The 27,386-nt window shown below is 44.4% G+C and overlaps 1 protein-coding gene across 18 annotated transcripts in view; it reads left to right on the plus strand.

Moving 5' to 3' along the window:
• The window catches only part of Myt1l (myelin transcription factor 1 like), a 409,971-nt gene that overhangs the window by 242,838 nt on the left and 139,747 nt on the right, over positions 1 to 27,386 (plus strand). For all 18 annotated transcript variants that reach the window (XM_076559626.1, XM_076559627.1, XM_016008078.3 and 15 more), the window contains 4 exons: positions 15,542 to 15,695; positions 24,055 to 24,109; positions 24,262 to 24,295; positions 24,636 to 24,698. In XM_076559626.1, coding sequence (XP_076415741.1) covers positions 24,055 to 24,109; positions 24,262 to 24,295; positions 24,636 to 24,698 — 152 coding nt within the window. In that variant the 5' untranslated portion in view covers positions 15,542 to 15,695. The remainder of the gene's footprint in view (positions 1 to 15,541; positions 15,696 to 24,054; positions 24,110 to 24,261; positions 24,296 to 24,635; positions 24,699 to 27,386) is intronic.

Raw genomic sequence — 27,386 nt, forward strand, 5'->3', positions numbered from 1 at the left:
GACATGAGCCAACCTCCTGCCAGCTCCAGCTCCTGACCCAGTGATCTGTTTGCCTTGCCACACTTTGCCACTAGGTAAAGAAAAAGAAAAGAATATTTGTCATTAACATCTTCACAGGCTCAGCAGGCTTCCTCAGTACTTCTGAATGAGGCCTGTTCTCAATCAGCCACAGGAAACACAATGTTCCAGTGTTAGCAAGGAAACCTTGGGCACTTTTATTTATGCAAGACCCCATGCTTCCAAAATGGGTTCTGCGGAACCTTTATCCCAAGTGTTAAAATTGTGATGTACAAAGAAAAAAGTGCAGTTGGCAGCTTATTCTGAACATCAGCACACGTTATTGTCTTTAGCAGAGGATTTCTCAGTCTAAGAGACTCTATTGCATGCTGTTCCTTTCCAGGAGAGTGATATAAAGTCTTGTGTGCTTGTATTTGAATGCAAAACTGAGTTTCCTGAGAATATTCTGTGATACCAGCATTCTGCAGAACAATTGTGAAAAATGCACGCAGGCACTCTTGGGAGTTCTGATTTGAGCTGCTTAGACATAATATGCTCCCAAGAAGTCAATCAAAAAAGCACAACTGAGATACTTGCCCAGAATATAAACTGGATAATAGTTGTGCCCAAATCCCAGTTCTGCCTTCTAATAGCGGGTATGTCCTGCAGCATCCTCCATTAACTCCTCTTTGGGAACTTCTCAGAGACAGAGATAAATCCACACTGCTAGCAGAGGGAAGTGTTGCCACCTTCACAGAGGAATGACAACATGAACACAAAGTCAAGAATACAAAAATGCACAGTGGCTCTCTGCTTCCTGGCTGACATGTGGTACACAGTCTTACCTTCTCACACATACTCTGCCACCATGTACACCAAGGTGCACTGGGCCAAACATCCATGTGCTGTGTCCACTGGACTCCTGACCCAAAGCAAATCTTTTCCCTTATAAGTTGTTTCTGGCAAGAACACTAAGGAAATCAGTACCAGAAAACAACAGGCCACGCAGTTCTTAAACTTTTGGAGCTGGTAGGGAGAATTTCAAGCAACTGGAAATGTAAACTGAAAAAGCACTAGAATGCCACAGGCACCTTAACGGGCTGCTGTGCTGGGTGTTCAGTAGACACGAATGCTGGTAGACGTCAGCCCAGTAAAGACTTCAGCTGAGAATATTTCAGCTAAGAACAAGGACTATGTTGAGAATCTGGCTAGCAGCCACACAACGTAGTTTGGCAAATGGTTTTTTTTTTCCTCCCCTGTGTCCTAAAATCTTCTAGAAAGCTGATTTTAAAGGTAATAGACTCATTAATATGGTAGAGAAATTTTCAAGAAAATCTAACACTTAGATTATGGTGGGTTATTTCTAGCTGCTTTTAGCCATGTTTATAGTGAGAATCAGGAGCTGAAAAAAAAATCTAACAGAAGGATATGGAAAGCATATAGTGTGGTCAGAGATTGTATTAAAAATTGTGGACGAAGAAGGTTTGATTATGAAAGTTACTAGCACCATTCAAGGTAATCTAGCACTTTGCTTTGGGACAGTAGAGAGGATGCCTCAGAGGCACCTCAGGAACTGGCCAGACCCTACCCATCACAGACTCAAGAGTAACACAAAAGACAGAGAAGAGTGACCTGCCAGGACATTCTGCTCACACAAGGCCATTTAAAGAATCATTGTCCTGGCTGCAGCCATCCAGAAACTCTCACACTGATGGTGTAGGGAGCCCAAATATCACTTGATCTGGTGACAGACATTGGCATCATCTGTATAAAGCTAGTTTTAGAGATAAGATCATGAAGGCTCACACCAATATCACAAAGGAAGGCCTGGGGGACCAGGCAATGTGCAGCAGGGCTCAGAGACCCTTCAGGCAAAAGATAAGAAAGTAATGCATGAGGTTAAAGCCCAAGCTACAGTGGAGACCCCAGGACACTAGATATTATAGGAACATAAAACATCTGCCAAGAAAATTCACAGGTATTGAGTAGAGCTATCCCAAGACAGGGGCCATATGGTCTGCAAATGCCAATGCCGTTAGCAACAAGCATGTTCGAGCCTGCTACAGTTCATATCATGACACTCTGTGGCCCACATTCAAGTCTTGAAGCTACAGTATCTAGTGTTTGTCCTGTTGTGCTTCAGTCTCACGGCGCTCTCACTCCTCCTTGACGTGTTCCTGAATCTCTCCCTTTTAGAATGGGAATATTTATTTTGTACCATTGCATATTGGAAATATTTAATTTTAAAGAAATTTTATAGGAGCTCTCAGCTATGAGTTTGCCTTGAGTCTCAAAAGGGATTTGAAATTTAGACTTGTGAACAATATTGGAGCTGTTAAGATTGGGAGATTCTTGGAGATGGGCTAAATGCATTTGACATTTTGAGATGCCCATGAGTGTTTGGGAGCCAGAAGAAAGAACTTACATGATTTGAATATGAAATGCCACCCTTGGGCTTATGTCTTGAACACTTGGTCCCCAGTGACTAGAACTATTTTGAGAGGATCTAGAAACCTTGAGAATTAAGTCCTACCTAAAGGAAGTAGGGTGTGTGTGTGTGCGTGTGTGCGTGTGTGTGTGTGTGTGTGTGTGTGTGCCTTTAAAGGTTTCACTGAGACATCTAGTGTCTGTTTGTCTCTCTATATACTCTCTACACACACACACACACACACACACACACACACACACACACACACCGCCCCGTATTATATTGCTGGTTGACCAGGCAGTCAGTAGCTTCCTCCACCTCCAAATGTTCCCACTGTCATGTTCACAGTACCATGATGCCAAGTCACCATGGGTTGAACCCTCTGTGATGATAAAGCCAAAATAAATCTTTCTTTGCTTAAAAATGCAGCCAGCATTTTGGTGCACACCTATAATCCAAGTATTCAGGAAGTAGAGGCAGGAGGCTTGTGAACTCTAGGCCAGCATAGTCTGCAGAGCAAATACCAGACTGAGGTGAATGGGCCATCCAAGTTACACACAAGTTCCTAAGAAAGAGAGGTGAGAAAGGAGAGGGAGAGGAAGAAGGAGAGAGAGAGAGAGAGAGAGAGAGAGAGAGAGAGAGAGAGAGAGAGAGAGAGAATGAATTAGAAATGATGAATTAAGAATAAAGAATAATAAAGAAAATAAATAATTGTGAAGCTAAGAATGAAAAGATTAGTAGTAGAAACAACTGATGGTTTCCAACCTATTTCCATGAAGGTGACTCTAATTTATGTCTCCAGACAAACTTGAGTCATAGTTGAGCAGAGCAATACAAAGATTCCAGATGTTCAAAGCATGAACATCTTAGGGGGGCATTTCATATTAAAACCATAAGTTCCTCCCCCTGGCTCCCAAACATCCATGGGCACCTTGAAATACCAAGTGCACTTAGCCCATCTCCAAGATTTTCCCCAATCCTGATAGTTCCAGCATTGTACACAAATCTACATTCAACACACTAAGATGAGGGACATATACTCCTTTTATGCTCGGAATTTAGTTTCAAACAGAATACGTATTCAATATTTGGGGCCACCTTAAAAACAATATCACTGTTAACAGCAGCACCTGAAGAAAGTTTGGAAGCTAAAAGCAAATGCATATTCTAAAACCTGACCTCCGTGTGACAGATACTATCAACATTTTTCTTCCTGCAAATATTCATTTATGCTTTGTGAGTTTGGGTTATATTCATGTTATAATTTTGGACCCTGATAGTTTTTTCAAATTGTATCATAAGCACTTATAATTTGCCATTGCAAGATTTACAGGGGGAGTCATAAAGAAGTATCTACTCAACCCCAGATAGAAAGGACACTAAGAAAAGACTCCATCCAAGTCCAGACTGTTGAACCAGTGAGTCTACCGGGATTGCTTACAGCAATGTAGGTAACTCAAAGACAGCTGTGCCACTGAAAAGTCCCAAGGTCTTCTGTAGCTTTCCATAATAATTGCGCGACAGCTTTGTGGGGATGGTCATGTCATGCCTGAACGAAATAGCTCCATTGTGTTACTGCGATCTCAATTTACACAGCGATGGAAAATTAGTGTTTCTTGGATTATATACTGGATTGGTTGGTTTTCAGGGTCAGGGATTGGCCAGTTTTTGTAGGTTTTAGAACCCAGAGCTGGGCTTGGACCTGTTACCTACATACTGGGTATTTTCTGTCACTTCATTTAACATGCCCAGAAGTCTGGCTGGAGGGTATTTGTGGTGATTGAAATGAGAACTGTCCTTCTAAGGCTCCTATTGGAGCACTTGGCTCCCAGTTGGTGGCACTGTTTGGGGGGAAGTTATGGAACTTTTAGGAGGTGGAGCCTTGCTGGAGGAAGTGTGTCACTAGGGGTGGGCTTTGAGTGCTTACAGCCTTACCCACCTTCCTGTCCCCTGCCCCTGCTCACTCTTCTGCTTTCTGTGTGTGGCTGAAGATGTGATCTTTCAGCTTCCTGCTCTGAACACCTGCTACCCTCCCTGCCCTGCCATTATGGACTCTCCTAAACCTGTGAGCAAAAACATATCATTTCTTCCACAAGTGGCCTTTGGCCATGGTTTTTATCACAGTAACAAAATTAACTAACACCAAGGTTGGTACCAAGAATAGGATTATTGCTGTGAAGAACCTGGTCATGCTAGTTATTAGAGGACTCTGGAAGACATTGGAACTTTGGACTAGAAGAGCAGTTGAGTGATGTAAGCAGAGCTTAATGGGCCACTGTAGTAGACACCTGGAAGAAGGTTTTGAGAGTAATACAGACTGTGGAGTCCTGGTTTCAGATGAAAACGTTTCTGAAGGAAACAAAGAATATATTAGCAAATGGAGTAAAGGTCACTCATGGGATATTTGGGCAAAGAAACTTGCTGCTTTCTGTCCATATCCTAAGAACTTGCCTGGGGCTAAATTAAAATGTAATGAATTCCTTTGTTTGGCAAAGGCAATTTTAAGATGGCATAATGTTGAGTGTAAGGAATGGCTATTGTTGATTATTCTTATGCAGGTCTATAATGACTACAAGTAAGTAAGGCAAAAATAAATACAACATGTAGTTTGGAGGGGGCAGAAAAAGAGTACTAGAAAGATTAATGCTATAGCCAAGGCCTGAACTCAAGAGAAAATGTTATTGTTGGGAGATTAACTCCATTAAGGAGAGGCCTCCTGCTCGGGAACAAATGAAGGGTACCCTCAGGGAAAGGCGACCCAGCTGAACTTCCAACTTGTAAAGGGAGAAATCACACAAGGTTGCATGCTCCTAGGAAGCAATTGCTTCAACATATGAAAGCAGCTAATCTGGTCAACAGGGAGCCAAGGGTTCATCACAAGGTGGCAGCTGAACTTGCCAGTGTCATCTATGTGGTACTGGCTCTCGAGCTTGAAAGATGAAAGAATGTGGGGGTCATGGATTCTTCTTCCGTAGTTTCAGAGAGCTGCTGAAGCCAGGCAATGTGTGGCAATGTTCCTCACTGTAAAGGGGCTCTGAGAAGCCATTGTATGAAGCTATCATACCGAATCCTATGTCACAGTGAATACTCCAAGATATTTAAGATGCTAGAGCCTTAAGACTTCTGCCAAGGAGTGCTTAATTCAGGAGTGAAACCAGCCCAAGAGGGGTTGCAGGCAGCAAAGCTGGAGAAGAGGAGCCATCCTGATCCTTTAATCTAAATCCCAGGCCCTATACATGGAACTACTTGGTGGTTTGATATATGCCTTGCTGGGTTTTGGTATTGCTTAGGTCCAGTATTTCTTTCCTATGGACTTATTCCTTTCTTTTCAAATGGAAATTTATATTCTGTGCCATTGTGTGTTGGAAGTGTGTGATTTGCTTCTTAATTTTACAAAGGTCACAGTTAAGAGATTGCCTTGGTCTCAAAGAGACTGTTGAAGACATGTGAACTTTTGAAGTTAGACTAAATGCATGAGGTGACCATGAGCCTGTGGGAGTCAGTGGAATATAATGGTTTAAGAGGAATATCCTCCATAGGCTCATGCATTTTAATATTGGCCTCCAGTTGATGGAACTGTTTGGGGAGGTTATGAAACTTTTAGGATATAAAGTCTTGCTGGAGAAAAATACATCACTAGTGGTAAGATTTGAGAGTTTATAGCCTCACCCTACTTCCAGTTCTCTCTCTCCTTCCCATCTCTCTTTCTTTCCATTGGCCTATGCCCCCTCACTCCTCCCTTTCTTTGTGTACTTGAAGATGTGATTTCTCAGTTTTCTGCTCCAGCTGCCTATGGCCACACTTCCCCTACCATTATGGACTCTGCCCCTGAGACTATAATCCAAAAAATATTTATTTGTGGTTATGGTGTTTTAATCACAGCAGCAAGAAATAGCTAACACAATATTCTTTCCCATACTTCACAGAAGGGAGAGAGATCTGAACCTGAGCAGTCAGGGCAAGGCAAGGGGACTGGTGGGGTGTCAAGCCACACCTCAAAACAATGTCATCAAGCAAAGTCAATGCCCTTGTCCTTCATGTTGGGGAAGGTTTGACATGTATTCTATAGCCTGTCCCACATTTGGTGTTTGGCTGTATTCAATTTCCATCTCCTGAATTTCTTTGCAAAGCTGAGAAGTCGGAGTGCTACACATAAGAATGCAGTCTGCCCCAGATGAGCTCAGGAATGGCTCCAAGTCCCAGGAGTCCATGAATAAACAATAGTCTAGGTTAGTAGACAGTTTCTTTTGGAGTCCATGAATAAACAACAGCTTAGGTTAGTAGACAGTCTCTTTCAGACTCTTGATTGTAAGAACTGCTTTTATCTTTCATTTTCTGCTAACTCTTCCATGCATGTTTCTCAAATTCCACAGAATCTGCCACGCAGATCAGCGGCTACCCACAGCAGTGCTAGGCCAGAGGCCATTTTATTTGCTGCTGAGAATCCTATATCTACAGGACACTGTCTAAGCTGACAGTCACACACCTAAGAACCTGAAGTATGATGCCAAATGCTGCCCAGATTTGCTCAGGGTTGGGCAGGAGCTGTCTCTGCCTACGTCCCCAGGTCCACAATGCCATCTCACTATTCCATTCTGGTCTTTTTTTTTCTTTGCCTCCTGTCATGTTTCTCAGAACCTCTCCTGAAGTACCGTGTGTCTCTGTTGTTGTCCCTCTGTGTGTGACCATGAGGACAAAGACTCCTTTGGTTCCACAGAACCCAAACTGCCTGAAGTGAGCCAAATTCGTATCATCAGCTACCAAGTAGATCATGGCAACTGTTCCTTGGGTCAAGGCTGAACTAAAATAATGGCAATCTCCCTTCCGGGTAGATGTTTCACTAAAGGAAACAGCTAGTGGTGAGTCTGGCCATGCTGCCAGCCCCCACATGTATCTGTGGAGCTTTCTGCTTGGCTTCTGTCTGATGGCAGGGAGCTTTGTGGCCTTGGAGTCACAGGTCATGTATAGCTGGGCCCTAACTGTGCTGAGTGCTAGTCTGTGGTCTGGTGTGACATCTGGTGTAACATCTATCCAAGATTGACGAATGGAGTGGGACAGTTAATAAAGTAGCAGACAGGAACAAACCTGGATCCCCAGACACAGAAATCATCATCATGTTGTACATTAAGGATCACATTCTTGTCTTTCTGTGGCTATTCCCAGTGGGCATAGGTCTAGAGAAAGAATGATGTTCCAGGTCACTGGCTCCTGGGGTCCCCTACCCTCATTCAGCTTTGCTTATAGTTATAAAGCACAATAGCTTTAAGTGACAATAGTCTTCCAGTGTGCAGGCTTCCTGTGAGGATCAAATGTGATCATGATGTCTGGTTAACCAACATTCACTAGCATGTCACTCACCGGCTAGGGTGCCACACACCTTGCTGATAGGATACAAACATCCCTGGAAATGGAGGCCCCTGAGGCTGCTGTTGCATCAGGACCAACAATACCCTAAAACGTAGTTTTGATTTTAAGGCTGCCAACTCCAAGTTATCTAATATCCCTTTGTCCAGATTTCTTATTGACCTTCTAATCTTCTGAGTTCTGGCTGCCCAAAGCCACACTATCCACCTAGGGCTCCTGAGTTGGGAATGGCCTCCCCATGCTTCTGTCTCCTCCCCTTAAAGGGAAATGCCAAGTATATCTCCTTTCTGTGCTGGAAGCTCCGTCCACTGCAGTTTCTTACCCTGGGTTCCCAGCTCTAGATCTCCTTAGCTTCCTTCCTCTCCCTTTGGCAGGTTCCTACCTCACTAGCTGTACTAGGGCTAGTGGTACATAGTTCCTTTCCACCTCTGAGCTTCAGGCTGTACAGTATATGCCAGACCCTTAGGCTATGTATAAGAGAAAGTACAGTGCCTGTTCTGGGCCAAGAGACATGGAAGAGAATCCTTCCAGTGCCTGCTGCCCCTGAGGTCTACTCACCCCTTCTGTATCTTGGTCAGTGGTAGATAGGTTAATGGAGTTTCCCCAGCACCTAATGTCCACTGGAATAAGAGCCTTTTTGCAGGGTAGATTATCATTTTTACTCAGAGCCCTGGCTGCTGTGAGCTTTAATTAAACCTCTGTTGGGGAGGAAGCTGGAGGTTGCCCCTCAAAGGTAGCTCCAAAGGATAAGACTGATTATCAAAGTATTAGGTCTGCACTCTGCTGTTAGTGAAGTGGCTTAACCCTCCTGACTGCTGGGGGTGAGGCAGCATCCTTGCACATCCTGCTGCAGAGCTAAACAAATGGGAAGCATGATGCCCTTCACTCCCTCTCAGAAAGGTTCATTTTCATTTATAAGAGGCAATGAGGTGATATGAACCTCTTAGCAGTGAGCTGCCATTTTCTAGGCAATTGGGTGTAGAGAAAAAGAAGTAGGCAGCTACAGTCCTGCCATATCAAGGAATGTCACTGAGCCCCAAAAATGCTTCTAAGGCCACGCTGAGTCACGAATGGCCTATAGGGAAAGTGTAGGACACAGACAGGTGTGGCAGCAGTGGACAAGTGTACTCAGAAGCCATCAGGGTGTTTCCTCCTGACAGAGCTCCTTGCCCTCCTCAAAGACCTAGGCTACCAGGGCACACACCTTTTCTTGAGAGTTCTCCCATGCTATTGAACACAAGATAGAAGTCAATGACAGGTGGGCAGCCTGCCTCGGGGACAATACTTATGAGAGAGGACACTAGCTCCATCCTCTGAAACAGCCTGACCTTCAACCAAGGTCATACCTGCCAGGGTCTGAGGAGGCACAAGCACATAAGTACCTGCAGTGAGTCATGCACCAGGCTCAGCCTGCCACACGAGCTGAAGTTTGAGCCCAGCATCTCCCTTCTGCACTTCAGGGACACCAGCTGGCTGCACGACCCTGCAAGGCTGGGCAGGGGCAAGGTGTGGGGCAGCACTAGTGAGACCGCGATCGGATATCCCTGATTTTCTAAGAAGCAACGATTCAGGCAATGAGTAGACAGGTTGGCAATGGAAATCCACCAGAATAACTCAAGGAAAGAATAGAACCCAGATCCCAGGGGGCCTGACCCCATGAAGCTGAGGCAGGAATGGGGCCTTCTGCAGGTCCTTAGAAGTTTAAGCACCTCTACTACAACATGTTGAGTGAGTACTCTTTGAAAGCGCTTAGGGATTTAAAAAAAATTGAAACATAATTTACATGTGATAAAATTCACAAACTTTAATCCTGGTGTCTGCTGTCCAGTCTTGATGTTTGGGATGCATCTCTAACCACATGACTACATGGTACACTTCAGCATATTATTTTTTAAGTTTGAATTTTTTACAACTTTTTTTTTGGTGTCATGGCTCAGAATCATAAGATTCGTTTCTCTTGACTTCTCCTGTTTAACAGTTTTACCCCTTATGCTTTTTAAAAATATTTCATTTTGTATGTATGGGGTATAGGTCTGTGCACAGTGTCCATGCAGTGACTGCAAAAGCCAGAAGACAGCATTGGATCCCCTAAGACCAGAGTTATAGACAGTTGTCAGCTGCCACTTGGGTGCTGGGAATCAGACCTGGGTCCTCTGGAAGAGCAGGCAATGCTCTTCATTGCTAACCCGTCACTCTAGATTATACTTGGGTCCTTAAGCCAATGTGAGATCCATTTTACATATGGTATTATAAGACAGGGGTCCAAATTCATTATTTTGTGTGGTAATATGATCTGTCCCAAAATCATTTCCTTGGTGGAAAAGTTAATAGCAAATACCTAGGGGAGGGCGATTTTGGAAACCTCTATTCTATTTCCTTGACCTGGTGTCTCGCTTTACACCATTCCATCTTATTCTGCTTTGCTAAAAGTTCTAAAGTTGAGTGTGCGAGTCCTATGACTTCTCTCTGTATTGTCTGCTGTGGATATGGCTTCAAATATTAAATGGTTCAAAATCAAACAGGGCAGAGCTCAGCAGCAACCTCGTACTTTTCAACACCAAAGCATCGTTCATTAGAAAGGCAGCTACTGTGACACTGTTGCAGTAATGGGAAATCCAGCCTGCAATAACTCCCTTAGAGAAACGGATCCACAGATGGCAAGGTAGGCAAGATACCAGGGAAAGAGCTACTTGGAATGTCTCTTTTGTCCTGACACCCTGCCATGATGAGCAACAGACCTTCCTTTACACCCACACAGCACACCCCCTCTATATCCAGACAGCAGACACTCCCATGGGCCCAGAAGGCAGATCCTCCTCTACACCCACACAGTACGCTTCTTCTATACCCAGACAGCAAGCCTTCCTCCACACCTAGACGGCAGACTCTCCCTGTACCCAGGGACCAGACACTCCTCAACACCCAAACAACAGGCCCACAAACACAGCAGAACTCCTCTGCACTCACACAGCAGGCCCTCCTCTACACCCAGACAGAAGACCTTCATGACATCCAGAAAATAAGAAAGTAAACCCTCCTCTATACCCGGACAGTAAGCCATCATCTATACCCTGACAGAGGGCCCTTATAAACACCCAGATAGCAGACTAGTCTCTAAACCTGGACAGCAGGCCTTTTACTATATCAGAAGAGTAGGCTGTCTTCTACACACACAGAGGGAGCCTTCCTCCATATGCAGACAACAGGCTCCGCTCTACACCCAGACATCAGACCCACTAACACAGCAGATCCTTCACTAAAAGACAGCAGGCTCTCTTCTATTCTCAGTGGACCCTCCCATAGGCCCAAACAGCAGACCTTCCTGCACACCCATACAGCTGAATACTACATCCAGGCATCAGGATCTCTTCTGAACCTACACAGCAGACCATTCACTATACACAGAGAGCAGACCTTCATGTCTATACCATATGGTTTCCTCTACACGCAGACAGCTGACACTCCTCTGTACCCAGACTGAAGGTTCTTCGCTTCCCCTTATCCAGCAGCAGGCTTTATCCCACATCTGGACAACAGGCTCTCCTCCACACCAAGACAGCTCTCCCTCTACACTCAGCAGCAAGCTATGCACAAGGCTTCTCAACATTGCAGAGACCCTCCTTTGTCATTGCTTCCTTCAGCCCTCATTAACTGCTGAGGTGCCCTCTGCAGCACAACCACCCTCTGCCTGTCCCCTGAACTTGAATATTGCCTCAGGAGTTGTGTCTTACCCTCTCTCACATATCCTGCCCACCACATATCACCTTCTGCTCAGGGAGACTCGTCAAGAGCCTGCATTCTGACACTATGTTGATCCAGTTTGTACTCAGTATTTGAAATAAGCACTAAATAAAGGCAGATTGATTTGGAACAGTTTCAAACTCAACTTCAAAATGTAATTCAGTTAGTAGAGTACTTGCCTAGCCTGTACAGGGTCCTGGATTTTGATCTCTATAAAATTACTAAATTTCCAGTACTTGGAAAGCAGAGGCAGAAGGATTAGGAATTCAAGGTCATCCTTGGTAAATGGCAAGTTTGAGGCCAGTGTTAACTAGATGAAAGGAGGTGTGTGTGTGTGTGTGTATGTGTGTGTGTGAGAGAGAGGAGGGGGAGGGGGAGGGAGAGAGAGAGAGAAAGAGAGAGGGGGAGAGAGGGAGAGACAGAGAGGGAGACAGAGAGAGACAGAGACAGAGACAGAGACAGAGAGAGACAGACAGAGAGAGAGAGAGAGAGAGAGAGAGAGAGAGAGAGAGAGAGAGAGAGAGAGAGAGAAGGGGGAAGGGGGAAGGGGGAGAGAGAAATTGATTTAATGCCAGGGCAACCAAGCGTGGTAGTTATACCTATAATGTCAACATTTAGGAGGAAAGAACATGAGAATTGCCTCAAGTTCAAGGACAACTTGGGCTACACAGCATATACCCAGACAGCCTCTCTCAAAGAAATCAATAATAAAAGACTAAAATGGCATGGAGAAAATGTACTGTTAAGCAAACTGCCACACCATCACACAATATTGTGCTGTCTACCTAAAAAGAGAAAGGGCACAGAGGAAGGAGGACATGAGTGGGATGCAGTAGAAAAGGAGGGCAAGTTTGGTGACAGAGGCCGGTACAAATTCATGCAGGATGTACTCTAATGGCAGGCCCCAGTGTCCCAGGCCAGTGCTTCCCAGGTGACCAGGACTCAAATCCTTTATGAAAGAGGGTTCCTGCAGATTCCACAGAGTGCTGAGGCTGAACATTAATGCAAAAGGTGATGGTCACACACACATTCCAGGGGGCCAGAAGAGAGTGAGAATCGGGTCCTTCAGCTACAAGAAAGCTTAGGCTTCTGAGTACCCAGAAACCAGACTGGCCACAGCAAAAGCTGCTGGAACAAAGCCTTCACCTTCTTGAGCAAATCAGTGTCACACTAAGACTGTCACTGACAAGAGAGGAAGAGGCATTTCCAATATGCAGGACCTTGGACAATCACTAGGATCCTCATTCGAAAGAGATGCAGACCTGTCTCCTCAAAGAGAAAAGAAATCCAGCAAAGAGACACCTGGACACAGAGCCTTGGATTCACCCAGGATGGTCTTCTGCTTTAGGAAACCACCAGCTGCCCTGGGAGGGTGACTAAGAGGGGACTGGTGAGGTCTCCAGACAGGGTATGACGCTGGCTGTGGCAAGACCTGCCCAGCCCCAGGGAACCAAGAACCCTGTCCAGACATGCAGGAAAGCAAGGGCTCCTGAAAGCAAATAAACAGAAATAAATTAGGTGTGAGACCTCATTTTCCTGAAATTTATTTCCCAGGGGGTATTCCTGCCACCAACTTACTATTTTTAAAAATGGACTAAGAACCAAGAAAGAGGAGGCTCTGATCTGGTTACACAAGGCAGGACTCCTCCCACCCCTCCATGGCTACAGGGGCTCTGCTGTCCCTGATCCTGCCCCTGGGGTACAATTGGCTGCCTTCACCAATGTACCATTCTGAGTCAGCTTAAACAGCCTGCAGGCAGGAGCTTACTGTGTCTCAATGTCATTGCCGATTCTTCTGTGCCTCTGAAGCGTCATCTCGCATAGCTTGTTAACAAAATAAAAAGCCACAAATGAGTATGCTCTATGTGACAAGTTTAACAAGCAGGAATCTCAGATCCAATTTCATTTCTGCCAAAAATGAGCTGTACCACAATTGGTTTGCTTGTCACTCATTAATACATGATTTAATTGTTTAATTTTAAACATTATGAGCTATCAGCATGTGTGTTTCTTGATGTTCTAACGTTCAGGTGAATGTTAGTCGGTTTCAAAATACTTATTTTTTTAGGAGAATCTAAAAGGCAGTGTTATGTTATAATTGAGCTACCATCAATGTATTGACTTGTTTTCCTTTTTATCTTGCTGTTGTGTATTGATTTAATCATTTATTGACTGGTGTCGACCATAGATTTTCTACTGACTCAAGAATTTCCCCTTTCTCCTCTTTCATACTTCCTGTTTTTTTCTTTATACCCCAAATTATTTTTCTGCATATTTTAAGACAATGACTATGTTAGTCTTAATCTCTGTTCCTTTAAATTTGACTATGGATGTGTGTTGCGATATGTTATCTATCTTGTTATGCTGAACTGCTAGGGTCCTTTAGGAGACCAAGGAGACAGTCCCAGTGAGCTCTCTTGCTCATCACTAGAAGCATCCCTTCTAGACCCAAGGGCAGGAGTCTGGTAAGAAGGGTTTTCTGCCTATTAATATTGTCACACTTGTACATGAATGCCAGGGAATCAGAGATGCTTACACTCTTAAAAAAAAAGTGTGCAGACGTTCTACCATTCATTGAACACTCAGTAATAAGCTGGATGCTTTTGGTATATTATTTAATTTAGCAATTGAAAACTCAAGGAAGTTTGTGCTTATGGAACAATACACATAGACCATGAAATAATAAGTGAAGGTATATAAAAAACCCATTTTGTCTGAACTTGATCATTTAACTATTCAATATTTTACTGGTTGGTTGAGTCACAGCATTATAACCCCAATTTGAACTGGATCCCTCCTCTAGTCAATGGGAACAGGGTGGGGTTTTTCTGACTTCCCTTTTCTTTCTTCTTTCTCCATCTTCTGTTTCAAGTCTGTGCCCAGTGTGTTAGGTTCTGGAGGAAGACAGTAGTGCACAAATATTCATTTGCTGTCTGTGTAGATGACATTATTTTTAGAGAATGAGGTTTATAAGGGAAGACTCTACACCCCAGACCCTAGTGTCCAGTGTAATTGAGGAATGCTCATTTCCAGGCCCAGAGCAAGGGTGTTGAGGCCTCGGGCCAACGATCTCTGTGTGTCTTACTGCCTCACCCCCCTGAGTTTGCTGCTGTTTACCAGAGAATTCCCAATGACGGGGAGTTTATACTTTGGGGGCAGGTGTACTATGTCAAGCTGAGGAACTGAAATACAGATATTTATAAGTTCCCAAAACATCTCCAGTCATCTGCCCACAGAGTTAGCTCGCCATCCTCAGGAGAGAAGCCTTTCTTCATCACTTGATCTGTTAAGGTTTAAGATAACCCAGAGGTTACAGTCCCAGGGAACTGCACAGCAGTGGCACTGAACTGCTGGAGACAAATGCAGCAATGAATGTCCCAGAAGACTGAGGGGACATCAGTGACAGCCACTAGGGCTCCCCTGGGAATACAGAAAGCTCTGCCTCCCTCCCCCAGACCTCTGCTTTTCCACTCTTCTGAGAGTACGTGAACAGCTGGCCATGTCCTCCCTCCCTTCCGTCCATCCTTCCTTCCTTCTCTAGTGGGCATACATGACACATGTCTATGCAGGTCAGAGGACAGCTGGCAGGAGTCAGTTCTGCCCTTCTACCATGTAGGTCCCAGGGATTGAATCAGATTGTCAGCAGCAGCAAGTGCCACCTCACTAGCTTAGGCTCAAATCAAGTCTCTAAAGTCCTTGAAGAAGTCACAATTAAATGAGGCTTACATGAATCCTAGTGTGGAGCTCACCCCATGGTCGTTGTGAAGGTCGATTCTATCCCAGACTTAGGGAGTAGGGGCATTGATGGTTTCCTGAATGTATCAGCCTAAGGGGGGGGGGGCTGCCGCAAGCAAGAAGAACAACTTGAATGCAGGAACATGTGGCTAACCCACGGGTATTCTGGTCCCTGGAAGAGGAAAAATATGGTCAGTCATGGAGGACACCCATTTACATTATCTCCTGATATGTTTGTGAGATCCTTGGGTGCGTAATGCTTTTCCTTTTTTACAGATGGAGAAATGGAGGCACAGAGAAATTAAGTGACTTGGCCACAGTTACAAGCTGGGGAGGACCAGGGAAAGCCTAGAGAGAGCTGGCTCTGGGCCTGCATCCTGCCCACGGAGTCACCCTGTCTCCGTCCTCAGGAGAGAAGGCTTCCTACAAGGTAAGGGCCATCTGTCTCCCCTATGATGTGCCTCCGCGCTGCCTCCACACTGAGTGGGGAGTTAGTGAGCAGAACTGTGAGTAGCCCTCTCTGTTCCAGATCAGATCAGTGATGAATGACGTCCTCAGGTGTTCAGCCTGGGCACCTGACGCTCTATCCTGGCAGCTCTTGACCTCCTTCATCCTTACATGACCTCATAGTCCCCAAGTGTTAGTGCCCTTAACCTTGACAGACCTCCTTAACACCGGGTCTCCTGGGTCTCCACTGTGTCATCCCTGCTGCAGCCACTCTGTCCTCTGTGAAGCCCTCAGTCTAGTCCTCACCTTTTCCTTCATGTCTGACCCTTCTTCCTCTTGGATGGAGAGTGATAAAGTCCTGGAAGTTAAAAAGGAATGGGGCGGGTGTGTGGGTGTCCGTGTGGGTGTGAGATGATGCTTCAACTGCCCTCCAGGATCTTTTTTCTAGTCTGTGCCTGTTGTGGCCTGCCTGCCCCTCTCACAGCCAGCACACGTCAGGGCCTGGGCAACTTTTACCTCCTGGGCCTTCACTAGGAACCTAACTCTCACATCCCAAATGTCATGGCATGTCAGGCAGGGAGGAGAGAGGGCAGGAACTAGATCCCACTCATCATCTCTGTTCTGAAACTCTGCTCTTCAGTCCCACACAACACAATTCCACAGTGTCCTGCTGACATGTCATTGGTCTACCCCAGACTCTTACTGTCATACTGAGTGTCTACTGCTTTTCCTTTTCTAGACCTTTCTTCCCTCCAGCCTTTCGTTCAGGATTTGCTGGGTTGTTTTCCTGTTCTCAGGGGAGACTCTGTGGATGCATTTGTATCAGCTCCATCAATGAAAGCTCCCTGCAGTGAGGCATCCCCAGATGGAGCGGTGCTTTTGTCATGGGCAGGGCACACCTGACACAGGAACTGATTTCAATGGGGACAGCTTAGTGACAATCAGGTTCCACGAACTGATGGCAACCCCATGGTACAGACACCATCCCTGGGATGCAGAGCTGACAGCTCATTGGTAGTGTATACTAGGTATTTTACAGTTCATGAAGCCCTTCCCAGTCCTTCCGCACCTGTTGTGAGCATTCACACCTGATCCTCAATTCAAGCTTACAGGAAAGTGTGGCTCTTACTCAGTAGATTGTGCAATGCTGACACCGAGGCCCAGAAGGCAACAGAACCACAAGATGGGGGAAGCTCCCTAAGCTGCATTGTGTATACTCTAAGCTACTTCTTCCTCCCTTTCCCATAGCTGTTCATTTTATAACCCGAAGCAGTTCATAGCAAACAGTGTTCTGAGGGGTCTTCTGTTTCTTGCCCTTGAATGCTGATATATGTCACAGGTCACAGGTCCTATCACCCATAGGCAGGAGCTTCTACAACTTCTCTATATTCTTTAGTATTTTCTTTCCCCTAAAAGCTACATAAATAATTTAGGGGGTAGACTCTAAAAAAATTGCAAACTAAAGATTTGCTGGTGTAATTTCACATATATAAATGAAAGGTTTGAGCTATAGTTTTCTATATCACACATGAATCTTGAAGTTTAATATTTTTACCATGATAATTAAAATTAATTAGGGGGAATTCAAGATACAAAATGCTGAGCATGGACAGTTATCACCTAAGAGAATCCTGCATCAGCATGTGATTATGGAACTGAGTGTGAAAATGTACAGACTTTGAAAATGTCTCAAAATTTGTTTTTCAAAGGAAGACACAGGACAAAGATCGGATAGCCCAAAGGCCAGCACATTGAATGTTGTTTCACCCTCCTTAGTTGAGGAAATAGGGCCAAGCAACCCTAGACTTTGTCTCACTGGAAGAAAGGAAAAGGGAAGGCCATGGGGAATGTTTCTAGAAATAGGAGTGTTCATATTTGACTTAAAAGTACAATAGACTTTTTGTTGTTACATATTTTAAGATAAACTGACATTATCTTTTTAGAAAACTCTTTAAAATGTGCATAAAGATGTGCATATTTATTGTGACTTACTTTCTGTAGTGGAAGTAATCAAACCTATAAGAAATAAAACAACCCAACTCTCCACCATTAGAAGTTAGGGGGCAAGTCAGATGCCTCTAAGCAATGAGGAACAGACATGCACACAGCAGAGCTACCCTCCTGCTCCAGCCTGCGTGGGGTTGTGGGTTAGCACAAGTTCAATACAGCCAGTTGCCTGGAAGTCAGTTCACAATCAGTAAGCATGTAAAGGAAAGGCTGGGTCACATTCATCATGTTCTGGAGCCTAGCACCTGTGTCATCTAGGGAAGAAACTTCTCTGGGAAAGGTGGGGCAGCTGCTGATTTACCCTCACAGAGCTGGGCTGGTCCCTGTTCCTTTTACCTCTCCAGTAGGTCAAGAGATGCAGAAAGCATGATGTCTCTGATCTGAAGATGTGGTTGACTAGTGGGAATATTCAGATGACCTCAGGAGGCAGTGCAATGTTGGGAAACTTGTTTAGAGAGAGGTTAAATCTATTCCAAGGAGATGGATAAAGAGCAGGTGAGTGGTTAACATTGGGAAAGAGAACTTAGACACTGGAGGCCTGGGTGACTTCTAGAGAAGATGGCATTCTCTGAGCCATTACTTTATAAGAACAGCCTCCATCTTACCTTTGAGTCCACAAGCTGACAGTATTCTGTGTAGCTAGAGTTTTCCTGCCTTGCCCACAGTCAGGACAAATCTTTGTCTCCCACCAGTCCCACAGGTCATCCTATGGAAGTCACACAAGTCCTGTACGTAGGTTAGGTCTGGCTTCTCCAAGGTTCTGAGACTCAGCCAGCTGCTCTTCTTGAGAACAGTTACCCTCAGGGATGAAGGAGACCTGTGGTAGCACTCTAGGCTTCCCCAGAGTCAGAGCACAGAAGTCATGGATGCTGGACTGTCCTGTGAACCAGCTCAGACCACAGTGGGATCAAGAAAGTTGAATTCCATAGTGTGGAAAACAGGTGCCATCAGTAAGGGATGAGGAAAGACCAGAAGCTCAAGGTAGTGCACAGCATTCCATGGGGCTGCCACCACTCAGCTCTGGCTAGTGGTGACCAAGAGAAAGTTAGGAATCATCTCAGAGTATGCTCTTTGCTCAGGGCTTAGTCAGCAGCCTCTCAGACATGAGCACTGGCCCCCAAATGTACACAGCTGCTGGGAAAACACAGATAGAAATATGGAGGGATTTTTTCTCTGTCTTATCCACCTAATATTTTACTTCTATCTGATGATACTAAGATTAGACAAGTTGAGTAATTTCACATTTACTGGTGCTGTGAACAAGAAGCCTATTTCTCTCTCCTAATTTTCCTGTAACTTCTTGAAAATTATGCCCTCCCTTATTTCACATGAATATCAGATCTAGATCCTAAAGATCAGTGTGCTTATACCACATTAAATTCTCTAAATAAAGGTGTTGTCATACTTCGGAAAGTTACTTTAAATCGCCATAGCACTCGGCCTTAATGCTTTGCAGGAATGACCAGAGTATATGATTTCTCATTTTTGTTGACCTTCACAGATGGGCTTTCATGATCCAAATTTGTGTGAGCCTGAGCTGAGTATGGGCACATGTTCTGTCGTGGAGCTGTAAACATGATGTGTCTGTTACCTAGGAGACAGTGACTCTCAGAACAGGTGCTAGTGGGGCACACCAACCCACACACAGTTGCACCCTCACACCTCTTCTCTCCAGAGTTCTGCTTCTTCCTCATCACGTCTTCCATCTAATTTGGCCTCTGCCCTTCCTCCAATCTCCCCTCTCAGTGTGGGGAACCAGCAGTGAAACAGATTTGAACAGCAAGAACTGAAGACAGGATCCGCTGACTGGTCCAATGATTAACTGCTTCCTGAATAACTAAAGGGTGATAAGGCAGGGTTAAGAACCAGCTCAAGTTCTGGGGTCTAGGTGAAAGCTACCCATATCCAACCTGCAATTCAGAACCTCCTCTGGTCCCTGTCCTACAAGGAGGACCATGGAGGGCCAAGAAGATCCACAGTGTGGAGACAGAGATAGCTTGGCCCCCCACAATCCCAGTGCCTAAAATGTAGCTACTTCTTGGCCCATGGTTGTACCCTGCTGGTACTTGGCAAGGAAAACAGGCTCCAAGGGTTCCCACAGACTCCACAGACTCCTTGAGAACACAATACTTTAAAATATTACATTCTCTTCACTGAGGCTGAAACTGAGGAAAGTGTCTTTTATCAGGGGAAAAAAGATCAAAGTAGTAAGATACATCCTGATTCCAAATGTAAACTTTACATGCTATAAAACAAGTCACGTGTTCTCTTTTCAACACATCACCCCTGAGAGCTTCTGTTGGCATAAAACCAACTTCTTAAACTCAAGACTTCTTTACGTATAAAACCACTTAATTTTTTTTAGAAAAAAAAAATCTAGCCGGGCGTTGGTGGCGCACGCCTTTAATCCCAGCACTTGGGAGGCAGAGTCAGGCGGATCTCTGTGAGTTCGAGGCCAGCCTGGGCTACCAAGTGAGCTCCAGGAAAGGCGCAAAGCTACACAGAGAAACCCTGTCTCGAAAAACAAAAAAAAAAAAAAAAAAAAAAAAAATCTATCATTAGTTTGAAAATAAATAGGCTTAAGGAAAAAAAAAGATGGATGCTAAAGTATCCTTGGAGTGTGGATTTCCTAATGTAAATTGCTGATGGGGACTTCAGTGACCCAGGCAATGAGTGGGATTAGCATTTCCAGTTGCAGGGAGGGCAAAGATGGGATATGGGAAACATCAAGGAGTCGTCCTTGGTACAGCTAAGGAAGCTCCTGCAGCTTTTGAGCTAAGAGCCCCTGAGCCGTGAACAGTCCAGACTCTGGTTGCCACTGATGCTGTCTAGTAGAGGGGTTACCAGAAGAAAACTAGTCACCTTTCCAAGATGGCAGGTGTGCAGGGTATGGAACTCCTGAAAAGAGTGTGCAGGAAGCCTGCAGGAATGCCTGGCCTGTGACCGCACACTATCAGGTGTGACATTAGAAAATGCCACTGCACAGTATATGTGCTCTGCTGAAACCAAACCACACTATTGGCATTTGCTGAACATCTGTAAGGGTAGAATACAAACAAATTTGAAATATTTCATCCTGTGATTTTCTCAGACAAAAGGAAAGAAAGAGAGACTCTCAGAATTTATTTAGTGTTGTCTGTATGTGGAATGCTGGGTTAGACATTTTAAAAATATATCTATCACTCAATCATCATTGCAAGAAACATTGTTTGATAGAAAATAAAACACATTCAAGAAACACTGTCATCCAACAGAATTAGTGCTAGATAAACCAACAGGACCAGAGGAGAAGAGAGGAAAAGTAGAGCCTGTGACAGGAATTTAGCATAGAGCAGGAGGCCTTTCTGTGTAGCTGGAGTAGTGTGGTTACATGACAAGCAGTTAGTGGGAAAACGGCTGTCCATTTCCAAAGGCAGAACTGACCTATATGTGCAAAACAAATAAAAATACAGAAAGGGGCAGGCATGGTGACACATGCTTTTAATCTCAGCATGTGGAGAAAGTCTGGTCTACACAGTGAGTTCTAGGCCAGATATATATATATACCAAGGTGTATATATATACCTTGTCAATAATAATAATAATAATAATAATAATAATAATAATAGCAATAATAATAATAATAATAAAAGGCTTATGAATTTGAATGCAAAAAAAATAAAGTAGTTCTTATTGGGCCACCTGAACCATTAGCTGAGGAAGCCAGTGTTCCCATCCCATGCCCACAGAGAAGAGCAGGGTATGCCATACCTTGAACTAAAGCCAGGAGCATCATAAACACAGGTTTACTCACCAGATTCTGAATAAATGTGACAAAATGACAACTGTTCCCTTCTGAAATCAGGTACAGACCCTGTGATGATGGACCTTCCTTTGCCTGGAATATCTTTCTGCCATTCCATTTTAACCTGAAACATCTGATTAATTCAATGTTCAGCTCCAACATCAGTCCCTCTACCCTTCACCATAGTTTTTTCTATCCCTGGGTGAGAGTGTTGCTCAGCTCAATTTACCCTAACACTTTTAATTCAATTTTAAGTTCCTTAAAGAAAAGGATTTTAAATGTCCCTCTGCCCCTGGACAACTTTACAGGGTCTTAGAAGACACACTGTTTCTACAGAACAGAAGCACTTCCCTCACCACAGGCCTTACTCACTTGCCTCATTGGTCCTGTACAGCTTTGCTAAAATTTTGCTTTATCTTGAAAAATCTCATGTTGAATAGCAATTTCCGAGCCTCCGTGTGTCTGTCCCTTTAGGTGCTGTTTAAACTACAGCCCCCACACTAAGACAGCATTCAGAAGCTTAATGCTTAGGCCAACTGGACAGAGGCTTTGGTAGTATGAGGCCCAAAAGATGCCCAAGAAACTCCTGTATCATATGAAACACCCCAACAGTCTCTTAAGTGCATTTATTGCATCCATGTCTTCTCCTTAAGACATTCATGTTCCAGGAACAAAGGACCAGCCCACAAGGTTGGTTGGGCCACATCCTCGCTGGCCTGTGTAGGCAACCATGTGAGTCCTCTTAGCCCAGTCCCCTTCCGTCTTCTCAGAATTCAGCTAAGTCACTCCTTTTTCCATAATATTTCTATAATTCACCCCACTCATGCTACCATGGCCTCTGTACGCTCTGCCCACTGTGCCCCTCCTGGTCACCACTGGCCTCACAGTGTTTGTTCCCTTCAAGTGCTATTATTTCTCTTTGATCCATGAGATGTTCCTTTCAGTACACCGCCTATCCTCTGTTACCTATAGGCCTACAGTTTCTCAGAAAATGGCTTCATTCATCCATCCATCCATCCATCCATCCATCCATCCATCCATCCATCCACCCATCCACCTACTCACCTATCTATCCATCCATACAGGACTTCAAATATCTTTGTTCAGGGATAAGTTGCAGTCTCTTTCCATACATGGACATATGATTCTCAAGTACCATAGCGTTCCATGAGCATGCACTTCCCATGAGCTCTTCCTTTTCTGAAGCTATCCTTCATATACTAAATCAGGTGCAGCACTGTATCTGAAGCAGACAGGTCACATGAATAGATACTAAATTCATGGAATGAGCTTATATTCCTTATTGTATGATGTGCCCTGATGCCACTGGTCACATTGTATCCATGGAAAGTAAGTGCAGACACTCCGAGCTTGGGCAAAGGGCAGGTCTACCCTCAAGGTATATCTCTAGCAAGGCCATGCGCATCTGTTCGGTGCTTTATTCTAATATGTCTCTTTCCAAGGAGTAAGTGGCTTTGATATATGGTATATTGTACAAGGCATGGAATATGCCATCATGTCCCATATCTTCTGCCCAGGAATGTTGCTGTCCACACCAGACATGGCAAAGAAATCACTGTTGGAGTTAAAAAAACAAACAAGTAATCTGAGAAATGTTTTACTGTTTGTGTCTTAGCATCACTGCCAGTCTCTTATCAGCCCCTCTATTATAGTGACTAGAACTACATATATACCTACTGAATGAACTTTTATTCATATCTAATAAATTAATATATTGTGGAAATATTTGGTGGATAAGATATTAGTAAATATTTACCTCATGGTTGCTCATCCCTATGATTTAAAGGGGACATTGACAGCATATGTGACTTTCCCATCCATGAGTTCAGAAATGTAGGGTTTTTCCATAGATGAAAGAAACATAAAAAATTTCCTTACAAGACTGGTACAAGGTTCTAATGAAGTAGAACTTGGACACTTAACATGACAAAGTGTTTATCTGAGAGGAGAAAGGCTAGCAGAATGCCTTTGGGGGCTTCCTTTCCATGTCAAATATCATGTATATAGTATGTCCTCTGCACAGGCAAAGATCTGTGTACCTGGATTGAATAACACAGAAATGAAGCTTCCAATGGTATGAGTGACATTCTGCTCACCTCTCTTTCCTATAAGTTCTTTGTCATATTAACCCAGTTAGTTACAAGGAACATCTAGATACTTTTTGTCTTCTTGTAAACATAGTGGGTGTCTATTATGTTCTTGGTACAAAATATAATGCAGACAACCAAAGGTGTCCTAATCATATCCTCAAGAGGAAAGTTGGATTCCTGGAAAGCCATCCAAGTTTGTGGCTGAAGAGTGCAGAGGCCTAGTGATTACTAGACCCAGGTTTGATTTTCATTCCTCAATGAGCACATTTAAGACTGTTCAGCCCTTGGTTTCCCATGCTGCCCTGTGGAGGCCTTCCTTTATAGAACTCCACAGCATTAAGTGCCTATGACTCCAGTACCAGGGATAGTCAGGGGTGCTGGGTACAGCTGATCTGCATTCACAGGACAAGGGCACTGACCACCTGAAAATCTATTCCCAGATGGACGTGGACGCTGAGGAAAAGCGCCATCGCACACGATCCAAAGGTGTTCGAGGTAAGTGAGCACTTCCCCGTGTCTCTGAGGCTGGCTGGAGATTGCCACAGCAGTTCACTGACCCCCAACACCACCACCCTTTTGGTAATTTTCCATGGGAGAAGAGTGCCTATGACACATGATAAATTTTTATGTTTTCCATCTCTCTGCAGTTCCTGTGGAGCCAGCCATACAAGAGCTGTTCAGGTTAGTGCTTTGTGGGGGAAAGGTGTTCCCAGCAGCAGTTTAGAAAACTCAGGCCTCTGAATGGGTGTGCTGTACTTACGGACTGATTGGCGGCTTGCACATAGCCTGCTATAGTGGTGAAATTAATTCCCCTGAAACTGCAGATAAAAAGCTCCCTGTATCTCCTCCCTTGGTCAGTGCTGTTTCTCCTCTGCCCTCTCTCCCTCCCTCTCTCCCCCCTCCCTCCCTTCCCCCTCCTCTCCCTCCCTGCCCCCTCCCCCTCTCTCTAAGAGGCTGGCCTACCACCATCAGTGCCCACAGAAGCCCATGCAGCTATATAATCAGCTCTTTCCTGTTGCAGCTGTCCCACTCCGGGCTGCGATGGCAGTGGTCACGTCAGTGGCAAATATGCACGACACAGAAGGTAATGCCTGCCTTTTTCACAATGTGCTGTCTAAGATGGCTTGTTTAGAGACCCAATGCAAGTGAAGACATGTGGGCAGGTGTTTGGGGATATAATGCATGCCATCCTTGTCTTCTTTTCGATCACTTCTCCATGTCCTTCCACCTCCTGTATAGTTCTCAAAGCATAAGACACTCTGTGTCACAATGTTGACAACAGGGTATAAATTGGCACAAATCATGAGGAGCCTCCCATTCTCACCTGTGAGCCCATGCTCAGCATGTGGAGAGCTTGGGGCTTCCCATGACCCATGAGGAAGGTTGAACCCTTCCCTCTCTCCTCATTACAGTGAACCTCAGAAGATAACTTAACACAAGACCTGTTGAGCTTTATGAAGTAACCTTGGTCCCATCGTCTAAGAGATCTTGTACTGGGAAACACAGACTGCAGTGATACCCAGACAACTGCAGGGAATGCTCACACAAGGGACAAGAGTTAGGACAGATCACACCCAGAGTCCTGGAGACAGGTGGTCTTGTTACTCTCACAAGTACTAGATTTCACATTCCTGATGGTGAGGGGGTGTGGAGAAAACATCAGGAAGGAAGACAGTTGAAAATGCACCAGGGCACTTTATACACACCTGTGGCCAGCTGCCATGCCCATGTTTCGTCTTCCCATCTGCTCTGACAGGAAACACAGGTGGGTCCTGCTGTATGAAGGTCCCAGACGTGATAGGTGTCTAAAGTCATCCTGTGCTACTAACTTTCCGTGGCCAGACTGACATCATTTGAGTCGGGCACTGCCAGAGGTACTCAGGGTGACCTCTCCTTTGTCCTCATTCTCCATTTTCTGTCCAATGAAACAGTAATTTGTGGGTAAAATCAAGCTATTATTTTGATTGTCACTTTGTAAAATCAAAGGAAAATTTGTGAATCATTCCCCAGATCCCCATGATTGCACACAAGGGCACAGGGGATTGCTTAATGAGCATCCATCATGAGATGGCTGTCTGGTTTCCCCATGACATACCAAAGGAGACATGGGCCACTTTTCTCTAGGAATTTTTTTGTTTTAAATTACTAACTTTAATGTGTTACATCATTATTCATGCCATATAAAATTGTAAATTGCTGAATCAGGTAATGAGACTGGTAACTAAAATATAAATTTTGCTACGTGGAGACATGTAAGGTCTTAAGTCTGTGTGCTTAAAGACAGCATTATGTGCTCAACAGAAAAATAGTTGGCAAACTCTGAGCAGCGTCTATTTTCTCCTAATCATCTCTTCATTAGCCGATAGTTAGGCTTTCTCACAGTTATGAAAATAAATTATTAAATTTGGTTAACAAATTTTAACTGGATATCATTTCATAGCCACAGTTTTGCAAAGAAAAAAAAGAAAGAAATTTAGAAGAATAATTACAAACATTCATTTGGCTTTTATTCTGTGAACAAGTAATTGCTGTACCTATGGGGTTGTGTTGTGGTATTTCAAGGCATGTTCACAGTGAGCACTGATCAAGTCAGAGAGATTACCACTCTCTTCTCCTATCTCTATCACACATTCAGATCCTGAAGGTGAATTCCTGGAAGGTGTGGGTTGATGTGGCCATGAATGATGTATATTCACTTCTTACATACTCTGCTTACACGTGGTTTCTGAGGGAGATCTGAAGGCAGTTTAGCCTCAGTCCATTTCAAAGTAGATCCTGGCATGAAGCACTCAGGTGGACTATGAGGAAAGACACAGAACCGTGCCAGCTAGGAAAGTTCCCCAGAAGCCTGGGCACATAAAAATGCTGGTACCATTTTATCCTGACTCATTCCCTCCTGTTTGAATTGAAGCATTCACCAGAGAGTACACAAGCAATGTAATATGGATGGAAACCAATGGCTCCAGTCTGGAAACCTGGATTCTGATTTTCCCTGTGCCACTGACCATCTGAGGTGGCAGGACAGGAGTGATCTAGTTGGCTGTGACCTCCAGGGTCCTCAGGCCACTGGTGATACTTGCTAAGCAAAGCCACAAGATAATGCATTTTAACATCTTGGGGTTGCTGGTGTGTTAGGATTAGAAGATTTGATTATGTCTGGCTTTGATTTTTATGGTTTGAAAGTAACTTCTGGCTGCGGTATTTTCCTTTCCTGAGACCTGTCCATTCTGTATGCAGTCCACCGGGGCAGTAGTGGTAACTGTGAAGGATGTCTGATGTGACTTGGACATGGGGCTTGTCTTAGGGGTAGAGAGACATGGGAGCTACAGCCTGGTATGGATAAAATTATCTGCCCTTTTTATCCTTTTAGCAATGTATTTCTTGTCGAATGCGTTCTCCTCAAGGCTGCAATTTTCACTTAGCTTCTATGTCCCCCCCAGTCCATGGTATTATTTTAATATGTTGAAATGTCTCTTTGAACATGCACAAAGTGACTAGAGGCAGATGTGGGCAGTCCATGTTATGAAGAAAAAAAAAATCAGTGTGTGTGTGGGGGGACCTATTCTATAGCCCTTTGTACCATAGTAAAATGGTGCCTATTCTATAGTCCTTTGTTTTTATTAAGAAAACTCCTAAGAAAATGAATATTTTCTCACCCTTTTAGTTTGCTGTTTCTGTGCTTCTTAGGCACAAAGGGTGAGGCTCTGCATGCTGATCGGTCTCCTTGTGGGTGCTAACTCTGTAAAAGAAGACGGGAAGGTTGGGTGTCCTT

The sequence above is a fragment of the Peromyscus maniculatus genome, chromosome 22 (genome assembly GCF_049852395.1).
Source record: "Peromyscus maniculatus bairdii isolate BWxNUB_F1_BW_parent chromosome 22, HU_Pman_BW_mat_3.1, whole genome shotgun sequence".
NCBI classification, from domain to species: domain Eukaryota; kingdom Metazoa; phylum Chordata; class Mammalia; order Rodentia; family Cricetidae; genus Peromyscus; species Peromyscus maniculatus.